The 14525-nt window shown below is 43.4% G+C and overlaps 1 protein-coding gene across 1 annotated transcript in view; it reads left to right on the plus strand.

Annotated features, from left to right (window-relative positions):
* GLDC (glycine decarboxylase) overlaps positions 1–14525 on the plus strand; it is a 112351-nt gene that overhangs the window by 73051 nt on the left and 24775 nt on the right. The window contains exons 16-17 of the mRNA XM_054502414.2: positions 6224–6299; positions 12964–13089. Coding sequence (XP_054358389.1) covers positions 6224–6299; positions 12964–13089 — 202 coding nt within the window. The remainder of the gene's footprint in view (positions 1–6223; positions 6300–12963; positions 13090–14525) is intronic.

Consider the following 14525-nt stretch of genomic DNA (forward strand, 5'->3'; position numbering starts at 1 on the left):
TAAGCAATTCATCCTAAGTTTTAAATAGTGCACCACTCTAAATAGTGTGATGAAACCTTGCAGCATCTTGTTCCATCCCACCTGGGAGGTGAATAAGCCCTTTGTCCAGCATATCCACTGTGTATATGCTACCCACCCATCAGTCACTTAGTAGCTGCCCTTGGTTATCAGATCAACTGCTATGTTATCACAGTGCTTGTTTTCAAGTAACCCTTATTTTATTTAGTAGTAGTGTACCCAAAGCACAAGAGTAGTGATACTGGTATAGTGTTACAATTGTTCTATTTATTCTTAGTTATTGTTGTTAATCTCTAAGTGTGCCTAATTTATAAGTTAGATTTTATCATAGGTATGTATGTATAGGAAAAATCATAGTATACCTGGGGTTGGGTGCCATCCATGGTTTCAGGCACCCACTGGGTATCCTGGAAGATATTTCCTGCAGATAAGAGGGGGCTACTGTTAATAAGCCTTGCCATCAGATAAACTGATTTGTGCCAGTTTCTTTTTTTTTTTTTTTAAAAAAAAGTAGCTATTCCAGTTACTTTGCCTTTACATATGCATTTTAGAATAATCTTGCTTATGTCTACAAGAAAATCATTATTTTGGGGGAGGATGATGTATATTTTAGCTTCTAAATGTTACATTTTGTACAAAGGGCTGTATGCTAGATGCTATAGATATTATAGATAGTTGAAGGGAACAAATTCACCTCATATTTAAACTTATAATTTATCACTCATAAAATAAATATTTTTCATGAAAAATTATCATTTTAAATGTAATAAAATATTTTTTAAAAAACATACCCTGAGAAACTTTTTTTTTTTTGAGACAGAGTTTTGTTCTTGTTGAGCAGGCTGGAGTGCAGTGGTGCGATCTCAGCTCACTGGAACCTCCACCTGCTGTGTTCAAGTGATTCTCTTGTCTCACCCTCCTGAGTAGCTAGGATTACAGGCACCTGCCACCACGCCCAGCTAATTTTTGTAATTTTAGTAGAGACGAGGTTTCGCCATGTTGGCCAGGTTGGTCTCGAACTCCTGACCTCAGGTGATCTGCCCGCCTCAGCCTCCCAAAGTGCTGGGATTACAGGCATGAGCCACCATGCCTGGTCAAGAAACTTCTTAAGAAGTTCAAATATAAGAAGTAAAATAGGTCCACTGCTTATAAATAACTTCAATGGGAACTTCACTGAAATCACACACTAAAGGTGGCCATCCGTGCACAAACTATAATGGTGTGTTAAAAACTATAAAATGATTTTCAGAATATTTAGGGAAAATTAAAACAAAAATAGATATGGTCAATCTAGATATTTAGTAATTCAAAAATATATAAATCTTAATTTCTTGGTGCTATAATTTTTAAAACTTTAGAATCCACAGCGTGGTCTTTTCTTATGGCACATTTTTAACATCTTTTGACTTGTATAAAAATACAACATTCTACTTGAGAACACAAATACTGTTTTCTCCATATAATTACAATGTGATTCAGTGGGAGTTTTGGTGACTGCTGGTTTTCACCATAAATTATTGCTTTAGTGCATTCTGCAATCTTGCAAAATGGGTTTCATGTTACTTTTTGCATATATAAAAAGCATGCAGCTACAGCGACCCATCTCCAAATATTCCAAAGCAGTCACCATCTGAGAAATTGCTTATGGTGTCTATAAAGTTAGCCACAATGTTTTTTCTCCCCCCCCCCCGCCATGAGACTGAGTCTCACTCTGTCGCCCAGGCTGGAGTGCAGTGGCGCGATCTTGGATCACTGCAGTCTCCACCTCCTTGCTTTAAGCGATTCTCCTGCCTCAGCCTCCCAAGTAGCTGGAATTACAGATGCACAACACCACACCTGGCTAATTTTTGTATTTTTAGTAGAGACAGGGTTTTGCCATATTGGCCAGGCTGGTCTCGATCTTCTAACTGCAGGTAATCTGCTCGCCTCGGCCTCCCAACGTGCTGTGATTACAGGCATGCAGGCATGAGCCACTGTGCCTGGCCTGCAACATCCATTTCTTTTTGTTTGTTTGTTTTTGAGATGGAGTCTCACTCTGTTGCCCAGGCTAGAGTGCAGTGGTGCGATCTCAGCTCGCTGCAACCTCCGCCTCCCGGGTTCAAGCGATTCTCCCGCCTCAGCTCCCTGAGTAGCTGGGACTACAGGTGCCTGCCACCACACCCAGCTAATTTTTGTACTTTTAGTAGAGATGGGGTTTCATCATATTATCCAGGCTGGTCTCGAACTCCTGACCTTGTGATCCATCCACCTCGGCCTCCCAAAGCGCTGGGATTACAGGCGTGAGCCACCACGCCTGGCCACAACATCCATTTCTAATTCTCAATATGTTTGGCTAGGGTTCTTAGTAAAGGGAAAGATAAATTAATTTTTAAAATCTTTAAAATTTGTTTTTTCTTTGAACTCCTGTTCTAACCTTGGCAAAAGAACTTTTAGCTCTTCTGAACTATCACCCTCACCCTATCTCTGCCATGTCATCTACAAATTCTTTTCTTTTTTTAAGTTTACATTGAGTATTTCTCCTGAACTTGCACACCTGTGATGATACACTGATACTGAAAGGGCCTAGGTTATAGTCATCACAATACTGTTGAATTCCATCAACTCCAACTATTTTCACCTTGTGGGTTCTTATACCTATTATTCAGTTTTTCTACTTTTTCTAGTCTATTGAATTTCTTGTGGATTCTTTGTAGAATGAATCTGAGTTTTGGAAGAAGTTGTTTGCTCAGTTTCCCCATTCTGCATTAAACAGCAGCTCCTTAATCAGCCTGAGTAAATGCCATACACTGGAGGGGCTTGTTTTTTTTTCTTCTTTTTTTTCTTGAGGTGGAGTCTCACTCTGTGGCCCAGGCTGGAGTGCAGTGGTGTGATCTCGGATCACTGCAACCTCTGCCTCCCAGATTCAAGCGATTCTCCCACTTCAGTCTCCCAAGTAGTCTGGATTACAGGCATGCACCACCATGCCCGGCTAATTTTTTGTATGTTTAGTAGAAATGGGGTTTCACCATGTTGGCCAGGCTGGTCTCGAACTCCTGACCTCAGGTGATCCGCCCACCTTGGCCTCCCAAAATGTTGGGATTACAGGTGTGAGCCACCACGCCCGGCATGAAGGGCCTTGTTTTTCTAAGACAGTTTAAGCTGTGCTCACATAAACTTGGTGTTTCTGAGGCTCCCTGTTCACTGGCCAGCCCTGCAGCTCCAGACCATTCACTGCACTGACCTAGCCTCTCCTCCATATAGAATAGTTTGCTGATGGTTGCTTAGTCTGGGTTATGTAGATAAGCAGTTATTTTTCATAAGACTTTTCTACCAACAGGTGGCACTAACAATTTGTTTTAATAATACACCGGTAGTAATCCTTGTGTCACATTTGAATATATCATTTGCATTTTTTGAGTTGAAACATAGCTGATTTTATAGATGTTTAAGGCCAAAGAGAGAGAGAGAGAGAGAAATCCAGCATTTCTGATCAAGTCTTTAGCATGTTGTCTTTCTCCTACACTACTGGCTCATAGTCAGTAATCTGCCTCTTCCTTCATTCCTAGTCTACACCTTGATTGGCCTTTCAAGAAAGTCAGATGAATAGAATTCATGAGAAAAACATAGGGGTAAATATAAAATGTTTTTCTTGAGGTTCCTTACCGTAGGGGAAAGGATGACATTCATATTGATTGCCTGTGCTGGAGGAATTCAATTTTTAATATATTTACTAAATACTTATTGCGGAACTACTACATGCAGAGTATGGTTCTATATATTCCCTGTTGAAGAATATACAGAACTCTGAGAATTAGACCCTACTTTCAGAGCTTATGCTCTAATTGAGATAAGACAGGCATACAAAGTAAATGTGAAATCGGTAATAATTTTCTATGTCCAGTACATGTATAGGATGTTAATGTCAGATAAGATTGCAGAGTAAACTGCTATGATAATTTGGAGGAGGTAGAGGATTGTTTCTTTAATCAATCTATCAAATATTTTTTATGTCAGTGTTCTTGGAATAGAGAATACAATTGTGAACAGGGTTGACAAGATTCTTGCCTTCAAGGAAGGCCTCTCTGAGGAAGTGACAGAGCTGGATTGGTGGCTTTGGGGAAGGCTTTGCAGAGAGTTGTAGCCAGTTGAAGAATGAGCAGGATTTGGCTGAGAAGCATTTGACCTTGATGATCTCAGTACTCATCACATCTGCCCTGTGCGATGTGTACCATTACTATCCCCATTTTACCCATCTCTCAGGCACATAGGCACAGGGAGATGAAGTTCCTAGTGATGTGAGTGGTTTCCTGAAGCACGGCATATTCATTTTCTTGTCCTCAAAATAAAAAAATCTCAAATAGGCTAGGAGTTGTTTTTCAGAAGCCAGGAAAACAGAAGAGCAGTCTTTGCCTTTCTTCTTGGAAAAGAGCGGAGAGAGCTGCAGCTGACTCAGTGCGGGTGACGAGGAACAGGGTGACTCAGGTCTTGTAAGACAGGCTTTCTTTCTTCTTTTCTTTCTTTTTATTTTTTATTTTAGCTAAACCCCCCAATTCTATCAATCAGACAAGAATTCTGCTATGAAAGAAAATAAGCATTTGCTCCCACAACTCTCCGTCCTTGGAGAGCACAGTGTGCTCAGAAGAGCAGCACTGCTTGCAAAGGGAGCCCGTAGCTCTGGGAGGCAGGCTGACTCCACACCCAAGTCTTCATCTGTCACTATTGGCCATTTGGCATGTAGCACTCAGACCTCAGTTTCTTTGTGTGCAAAATGGGGGTGATGGCATGGAGAACATACACATTTTTTAAAATTCTTAACTATGTTCTGTGGCTAACATTAAAAAAAGTTATTTTATTTTTAAATTTTCATTTGTTTAAAGTTTAAATTTTTGTTTCTTTTTTTAGTATTTAATTTTTGCCTTCAGCTTCTGCAGACGTACACATTTTGAATGGGACTGATACATCTATTACTCATTTCCCTTCCCTTCCTGCACGGGGTACTGGGAACATTAAATAACAGTCTACGATTGAGTCAGCATTGCTCACCGGAACGTTAGTCATTGCATATGCCCTGAAAGTGGCGCCTTCCAGGACCGTTGAGATGAGGATGGCCAGCCCCTAACAGCCATCTGCATCCGGGGCCTGGGAGAGCCGAACCTGAGACTGCCAGGAATGGTGTCACATTAAAAGTGCCTCATTCTTTTGGGGCTGATCAGGCCCCTGACTCGATATTTGGTGATACTAAGAAATTATAGAGTGATGATTTGTTTTCACCTCATAGGTGTGCCTTTCTTAAACCTTGTTAAGATGTTGACACATTACCCATTTAAAGGGGGAAAGAAAAGGGAAAAAAAGGAAAAAATTGAAGTTCATTGTTCTAGGTGTGACAATTGTATTTGTAGTTATTTATTTATTTTTTGAGACGGGATCTCTCTCTGTCACCCAGGTTGGAGTGCAGTGGCACCATCTCGGCTTACTGCAGTCTCCACCTCACAGACTCAAGTGATCCTTCCATGTCAGCCTCCCCAGTAGCTGGTACTACAGATGCATGCTATCACACCAGGCTAATTTTTTGTACTTTTAGTGGAGGCACTGTTCCGCCATGTTTCCCAGGCTGGTCTTGAACTCCTGAGCTCAAATGATCTGCCCACGTCGGCCTCCCAAAGTGCTAGGGTTACAGGCATGAGCCATTGCACCCGGCCTGTAGTTATATTTTTAAAAACAATAGTTATCTTTGAAGGCTGCATATTGACATTTGAACTGATGATAGGACGTTTGAAATTTGCTTCAAAATATATAGTTCAGCATGAAAGTGGTTAGTGAGAAATATAATTGGAAACAAGATTGACCGTAAACCAAATTGTTATAGCTGGCTGACACACATGTGGTAGTTCCTTTTGTTCTTCACTGTATTTTGGTATAGTTTTGAAATTTTTCATAATAACAAAAGGCTATTTTCAATTCGTGGTCCTGAGCAAGGGTATAGAAAGCTCCATCTTTGGGTAGGAGTGGTTGAGCTGTAGTGCACAAACTGGATGCTGTTGCTTTGATTGTTTTGATTGTTCAAGACCTTTTGACTCCAGCAGAGCTCCTTGATGAGCTTCTCTCAGTGTCTGGACAGTGGCCATGTGTCACGCACTGGTGAACCCCTGGCCAGGGCCCAATAAATATTGAATGAATAAATGAAAGCCAGAAGACCTAACCGTGATCCTTTTCTTGTCTTTGCAAGCGGAGCTCAGGGAGAATATGCTGGACTGGCCACTATCCGAGCCTACTTAAACCAGAAAGGAGAGGGACACAGAACGGTGAGTATGGCAGGAGGTGGTGCTTGCTCACCATGGGGCATAGAGGTCCTGGCTCTCAGGGTCCCTTCTGTGGGACACTCCCTCCAGGCCTTCTTGGAAGCAGATGAGGGAACATATAGTCAAGAAACAAATTTCTGTGAACGAGCCATTATGATCCTTGCTTCCAAGACATCCCACTTGACCATTTTGAGGAAAAACATTCAGAGATAAAAGACTTTTGCTCAAACCCAGAATGCAAACATCAGCCATTTGGCTGTGGAACTGCTCTCTAGGGAGCAGAGGGAGGAAGAGGGCAGGAATGTTGCCATTGCAAGCATCCTCTCCTTGGCTCAGCCCCGGCCCTGGGCCTGGATGAAGGGCAGAGACCATGCTTTAATTCTTCAGTAACCCCTGTTGCGCTGAAGCCCAGTTCTGGTCATACGTATGCTCAAAAAATATTTGTTGAATAAATAAATTCTCCATTAGATGATTCTCAACTTCAAGCACCAAAAAAGGCGTAAAGCAGAGTTCACAGTCCTGCTTCATTGTTTGCTTTGGATATGAGAACCTGGTCTCCAGGATCCCAACCGCCTCTTGGGGACCACTGTGGGGACCAGCAGGTACTAATGGACACCACTCGCCCCCAGGGGCAGTGCCTGTAGCAGTGACCTAACTCAGGCCTCAGCTTGTGCCAGAGGAGGCCTGTGTTCCTGGTTCCTTCATTTTGATGGCCAGTGCGCTAGAGTTTCTACTGAGCTGTGGAGTGGAAGTCCTTAATAGGAGCATTGCCTAGGAGCCGAGAGCAGGGCAAAAGCATCTGCTGATACCAGAGAGTTGCAGACAAAGGGTGTAGGGTGGTGCTGGCTGGCTAAGTAAGTAGGGTGGAGTGGTAGTGGCCTGATCTTAGTCCATTTCTGGTTTTATTACCACTGGAAGGTTACTTATGGCTAGTTGCCTGGAATTTGCAATAAAGAATGCTGAAAGTATTTCACTTCCCTTTCATAACAGGGGAAAAGAAGGAACATTTATTTCCCTTCTTCCCTTGCGTAGGTCATCCTGATTCCACAGGTGTGTCTTTCCAGGCTTTCATCTTGGTTGAGGAATAGAATTTTTCTATTTTTTTATTTTTTTTGAGATGGAGTCTCGCCCTGTCCCCCAGGCTGGAGTGCAATGGCTCAATCTCGTCTCACTGCAACCTCTGCCTCTCAGGTTCAAGAGATTCTCGTGCCTCAGCCTCCTGAGTAACTGGGATTACAGGCATGCGCCACCATGCCCGCCTAATTTTTGTATTTTTAGTAGAAACAGAGTTTCACCATGTTGATCAGGCTAGTCTTGAACTCCTGACCTCAGGTGATCCACCCCCCCTTCGACCTCTCAAAGTGCTGGGATTATAGGCGTGAGCCACTGTGCCCGGCCCCCCCCCCCCTTTTTTTTTCTCTTCATAGCTCACTGCAGCCTTGAACTCCTGGACTCAAGGAAGCCTCCCAAAGTGCTAGGGAGACCAGGATTACAGGCATGACCCTCTGCACCTGGCCCTAGAATTCATGTCTAAAGATCTTTGAAAAACAGGCCATTTGTGAATTGAATAAATGATTAAACCCTGGTCAAGGACTGCTTGCCAGTCCAGAGAGAAGCGAAGTGGTCAACCAGACAGACACAGACCCTGAAATTCCCCCACAGTTTGTTCATTTGTGGTTCTGAATTCTCAGCTTTCTAGGGAATGATTAGTTTAGAACTATAATTGCTCTTGGGACCTGAGAGTCTCAGCACTTTCACAGACAGAAAGGAAACTTTGGAGCTCCAGGTGTCCAGCCAGTAAAACAATGCCAGATTCTCTCCTGTCTGTTTTTCCCTCACGGCTTCTATGTTCTGAGGTCGTCTCTGGAGTTCCTCTTCATTAGTATCTTTCACCACCAGGTGCCCAGGAGCCTGGGGATGCTGGAAAGGGGCAGCCTGTCCTGTGTGACGTCTCCACCCTACTCCTCCACTGCTTAGCGGACAGGCCGCAGAAAGCAGTGTTTGGAGAAGGCAGGTGACTAGCTAATGGCAAAGGGCCAGCTAAAATCCAGATTCTTTCCACACAGTGATGCTTCCCACCCCTCGCCATTTCCCAAATTCCCCAATCTGACACCAGGAAGTAGCTGTGAATGTCCAGGAGCTGGGGACCAAACTGGAAAGGCCAAGGAGAAAGACTGAGAGGCCTTTGGGTTTGGCCTGGGCGGGGTTCTTCCGTGACTCGTGGATTCTTTCTGGTTCCTGTTCCCTCTCTTTGTGTTTTCCTGTCCTCCTTCCCTTCTCCACCCATTGTGTGTGATGTTTCTCTTGGCCCCATTGCCCATCCTGCCATCACCGAAGTGTCATGAGAGGCCATTTCATTCTGCAGGAGGGAGAGGGGCTGGGTGCTGCGCTTCAGGGAGGGGGGAAAGGGAGAGGCAGGGAAGCCCTCCAGCCACTGAGCTGGTAGAAATACAAAGCTCATAAGCCTGGAAATGTTGGCATCCTTCTGGATCAGAAATTTTAATTAGCTTGGGCGTGGTGGCTCATGCCTGTAATCCCAGCACATTGTGAGAGGCTGAGGCAGGCAGATTACCTAAGGTCAGGAGTTCAAGACCAGCCTGGCCAACACAGCAAAACCCTGTCTCTACTAAAAACACAAAAATTAGCCAGGCATGGTGGTGCATGCCTGTAATCCCAGCTACTGAGGAGGCTGAGGCAGGAGAATCACTTGAATCCAGGAGGCAGAGGTTGCAGTGAGCTGAGATCACACCACTGCACTCCAGCCTGGGCAACAGAGTAAGACTCCCTCTCAAAAAAAATTTTTTTTTAATTAAAACCAACTTTCTTAGAGAAGAAAATGATTTAGTATTCACTAATCAGGGAAGATTTTTTCACATCACTGATGTCTGAGGCAGCTGCTCCCACACAATAGATTCTAATGGAATCCAGCAAAATATATCCTTCTTTTTTGAAAGGGAGTGTGGGGAAGTCATGTGCAGGGAGTGTGGGGAAATCATGTGCTACAGAAGTGCCTGGGCTTCTGATGGGTCTTTCAAGCTGCTTTTTGAAGTTATTTTCACACTTTCTCTTAGGTTAAATTTCAGAGGTTCCTAAAATGGAATGCCTAACTTCTTGATTTATGAGTTTATTTTGGGAAAATACAAATTTATTTAACAAACACTTATATGGCAATTACCATGTACCAGGCATGGCCTTGAACACTTTATAATTGATATTTCAATTTGTTAGTCAAATCCTGACTTATTCAGCAGACCTCCAGATCTTACGAAAAAATAAAAACTCTAAAGAAAAACAATTAAGTTTGCTGTTCAGAGTCTGAGTTTCCTATACAAAGAGAAAACACTGACCAAAGGAAACAAATTATGTGTATATGTAAATCAACAAAGAAAGCTCAAAACCTGTATGGGAATATTTTTTTCTTCCCAACTGCCTGAGACAAAGTAGTGGCCTTTGGTTGTTAGATTTTACCAGTGGTAAGACATTAGTTTCCCTTGCACAGGAGATCTCCTTAACCCTTCACTCATTCGACAAGTCTAAAGATGACCTTATGCCTATTCTATGCCATGCGGCACCCTGGGGAGTTTAGAAAACATAGCACCCCCCTAAATGGGCATCAATGCACCAAAAGCTGGATTTGCTTTGGATAAACCAAAACTTCAAATTTGGGTCCTGTTACTTCCATATCCCTCACAACAATATAGTTTTTTTCCCCCGAGAGAGTCTCGCTCTGTCACCCAGGCTGGAGTGCAGTGGCATGATCTTGGCTTATGGCAACCTCCGCCTCCCGGGTTCAAGTGATTCTCATGCCTCAGCCTCCCGAGTAGCTGGGACTATAGGCGTGCACCACCATACCTGGCTATTTTTTGTATTTTTAGTAGAGACAGGGTTTCACCATGTTGGCCAGGCTGGTCTTGAACTCCTGGCCTCAAGTGAACTGCCTGCCTCAGCCTCCCAAAGTGCTGGGATTACAGGCGTGAGCAACCTCGCCTGGCCAACACTACAATTTTAAACTGAGGAGAAACTTAACATTATAAAGAATAATTAAAGTCCTCTAAATCCTCATAGAAAACCAGAAATGTCTGACAGCAACATATAAATGAGTGCTTCACAAAGCCACTGTGACTTCTCTTTCCATTGCTGCTTGTACCAGGATGTGTATTAGTTTCATATGGCTGCTATGATAAATTTCTACATTCGTAGTGGCTTAAAACAACACACATTAATTTTCTTATAGTTGCAGAGGCCAGGTGTCAGAAATTGGTTTCACTGGGCTAAAGTCAAAGTGTTAGTAGAGCTGATTCCTTCTGGGGGAGACGGGAGAATCTGTTTCCTTGCCTTTCCTGGCTTCTGCAGGCCTCCTCTGTTCCTTGGCTCGAGCTTGCTGCTTCAGTCAGCACATCTCCTGCTCCCTCTGTGGTCCCATCTCCCTCTGCTTCCCTCTGATGAGGACACTCAAGAATATATTTAGGGCCCAGCCCAAAATCCAGAATAATTTTTCCATCTCAAGATCTTTCTTTACCTTAATGCCATCTGCAAGTCCCCCTTGCCATATAAGGAAACACCCACAGGTTCCGAGGATTAGGACAGGGTTGTCTTTGGGAGCTCGTTATTCAGTGTACCACAGGGTGGTTGATGTTTTTACATATTTGTGTTTCAACAGAACTCACCTGGTATGAATTCTTCATTTTGGCTTTCTATGAATATTTTATATTTATTTTTAATATTCCCCTTTCTCCTTCTTATCAATATTCTGCCCTGAAGGGATCCCTTCATCCAACGATCCTTTTGTAGACTAACAATACCTGTGAGAGAGGACAGTGCTTCCAGCTTGGGTCCTGAGAAATTAAAGAAAAAAATTAACTACAAAAGGGAAGCATTCAAACAAGAAAACGGATTTGAGGACAACGTGACATAACCAGTATGAGACCAACAGCCGTTCTAAAGGGGCACAAACCTTCTGACAGTAGAAGAGTGCAAAGTAGTCCACGTTTGCCTTTGGCTAATGTTTTCTTTTTGTACACGTTTATTTTTCTTAAGTAGACTCCTTTGCTGTTTTTGAGGAAAGAGCTGTAAGCTAAGATTTAACTTCATAGCCTATTTTCAATAATGCCCATCCATTTCTCTGTAGGATAAAATATAGGAGGATTATTTTCAGGGTAATCATGGCTTCTCCTTGATGCTTTTTGTTGGGGAAAACCTTGTGACTTACTTTCCCATTGGGACACATCATCAGTTCTACAAGAGCCTGTGTCCACATGGTTGTTTGGAGGAAATGAAGGATGATTTGAGTCTGAGAATTCTAGCATTGCACCTACTGTCCAGCTTCCATAAAAATTCAATGCAGCTGTAAGCTCTAACTTAGGCTCAGCTCTTGAGGCACTTTCCCTTGATTTCCTTAACCTGAAGCTACATCCCCTTCTCCATGTTTCTGCTGCATCCCTGGACTCTAGACAGTCATTCACAGGCCACCACTGTTAGTGAGTGAGTTGTGTGAACCCAGGGTAGGGGTTGATCATTTTTATTTTTATCTGTTTTTTTTTTTGGGATGGAGTCTTGCTCTGTTGCCCAGGCTGGAGTGCAATGGTGCAATCTCGGCTCGCTGCAACCTCCGTCTCCTGGATTTAAGCGATTCTTCTGTCTCAGCCTCCTGAGTAGCTGGGACTACAGGCGTGCATCACCACGCCTGGCTAATTTTTGTATTTTTAATAGAGACAGTGTTTCGCCATGTTGGCCAGGCTGGTCTTGAACTCCTGACCTCAGCCTCCCGAAGTGTTGGGATTACAGGCGTGAGCCACCAGGTTGATCTTTTTTTTTTTTTTTTTTTTTTAAATATGGAGTTTTACTCTTGTCGCCCAGGCTGGAGTGCAATAGCGCAATCTCGGCTCACTGCAACCTACACCTCCTGGTTTCAGCCAATTCTCCGGCCTCAGCCTCTCGACTAGCTGGGATTACAGACGCCTACCACCACACCCAGCTATTTTTTATTTTTTGTATTTTTACTAGAGACGGGGTTTCACCATGTTGGCCAGGCTGGTCTCAAACTCCTGACCTCAGGTGATCCACCCGCCTCGGCCTCCCAAAGTGCTGGGATTACATGCGTGAGCCACTGCACCTGGCTGGGTTGATCATTTTTAATGCTTAGTTTATGGTTCTTATAGAAACTAATAATTTATTACAGAGTAAACATCCAATAAATATTGATATACTTGGTGTATTGGTACTGGGAGGCCTTGGAATTATGTCTGTCATTATCATCTGTCCTGGATAAGCCAAGCAGAGCACTGAAGCTGTGATGTGGGCCCTGAGTCCTTGAGTTTAACTTCCAATCTCATGTTCTTCTAAGGTGCTTTCTGTGTATCCTAACTGAGACAAGGTTAGAAAAAGTCCAGGCCTATTTTTAGTGTACTGGGATAAGGGAAGATTGTATTGATTTCCTGAGCATCTTTAGGGAACAATATTTAGGGATTCATATGGAAACTCTTTTTTTGGACATTGTTTTGCAATGACAAATAATTAAATTGTAGCAGATTTTAAAGCACTAGTGTTCAGCTTAAATAAAAACAGGTGGTGTCTAATTTGTGCTACAAGCGTGTTGTAGTACTTTTCTCTCATTATTCATAGTCTGATGATGATTTTTCTCTTTCTTTGCTTCCTTTCTATTCCGCAGGTTTGCCTCATTCCAAAGTCAGCACATGGGACCAACCCAGCAAGTGCCCACATGGCAGGCATGAAGATTCAGCCTGTGGAGGTGGATAGATATGGGAATATCGATGCAGTTCACCTCAAGGCCATGGTACTTGTCTTCTCCTTAGCAGATGGGAGAGGCCGGGGTGGGGGAGCGGTGCTGGGGATCAGGGACTTGATGGATTATGTAAATGTCTTCTCTTGCATTCTAATGAAAAGTCTGCAGTTCTTCCTTTGACCAGAGTCTACTCTACCCCTCCCATCACCAACAGGGAGAAATCCCCGTTCTCTAATTCCGGCTTGTGTAAAAAACTGAATGAATTATTCATGGTGGTAGTAAGAGTACTCCTTGCAGGACCTGCCTGCCTCTTTCTGCCTAATCTTCCCTCTCCTTCTCCCCTTCCCCACTTAATAATCAAAATGGCAGTCACACTTACGCTTAATCTTTGTGTCAGGAATTGTAACACAAATGTCAGCTTTGCAAGTATCCATGACTGTGCCGGCCCCATCATGCTGAATTCCTGGCATCATGCAGCTTGGTTTCCACCAACCCCCACTCTCAACCTCCCAACCTCCAGGAAGAAGTTGCTTAGCAACCGTATCTGCTTCCCACCAGCGGACTGGCGGCTGCATCTTAAGCGGGAAGGAAATCAGTGGAATAGCAATGTGATTTTGATGGTGGTGTTATTAGGCATGGAGACTGGGAACTCTGTGCAGTTGCCTTCTAAAGGAAGCTGAAAATCCACAGTGCTGCACCTCTCTTCGATCCACCCCTACCCTTCCATTACTCCCCAAAGCTTTTTTCCAACAAGTGTTCCAGGCCAGTAGTTGAAATTATTAAGTCCCTCCATTATAGTAATATAGGACATGACTTCCCTGGCCACCCCATGTTTTCAAACGTGCCTGCTCTGATATGCTGGCCAGGAAAACAAACAGGGACATGACTTTTATATATGCTTGCCTTCTGTAAAAGGAAAGAATGAAGAAGACTTTTATTTACAGAAACACTCCTTGTGGGAATTCTTTTTTTTTTTTTCTTTCAATTCCTGTTCTTTATCTTTTTGTTTCTTTGTTTTGAGATGGAGTCTTATCCTGTTGACCAGGCTGGAGTGCAGTGGCACGATGTCGGCTCACTGCAGCCTCCGCCTCCCGGGTTCAAGCAATTCTCCTGCCTCAGCCTCCTGATTAGCTGGGACTACAGGCGTGTGCCACCATGCCCAGCTAATTTTTTGTATTTTTAGTAGAGACAGAGTTTCACCGTGTTGGCCAGGATAGTCTCAGTCTCCTGACCTCGTGATCCACCCGCCTCAGCCTCCCAAAGTGCTGAGATTACAGGCATGAGCTACCACGTCTGGCCTCTGTTCTTTATCTTTTTAAATGACAATAGTTGTACATAGTCATGGGGTACATAGTGATGTTTCTATACATAAAATGTATAGCGATCAGATCAGGGTAATCAGCATATCCATCATCTCAAGCATGTATCATTTCTTTATGTTGAGGGAACGTTCAATATCCTCCTTCTAACTATTTGAAATTATATAT

Source organism: Pongo pygmaeus, chromosome 13, assembly GCF_028885625.2.
Source record: "Pongo pygmaeus isolate AG05252 chromosome 13, NHGRI_mPonPyg2-v2.0_pri, whole genome shotgun sequence".
Taxonomy (NCBI): Eukaryota; Metazoa; Chordata; class Mammalia; order Primates; family Hominidae; genus Pongo; species Pongo pygmaeus.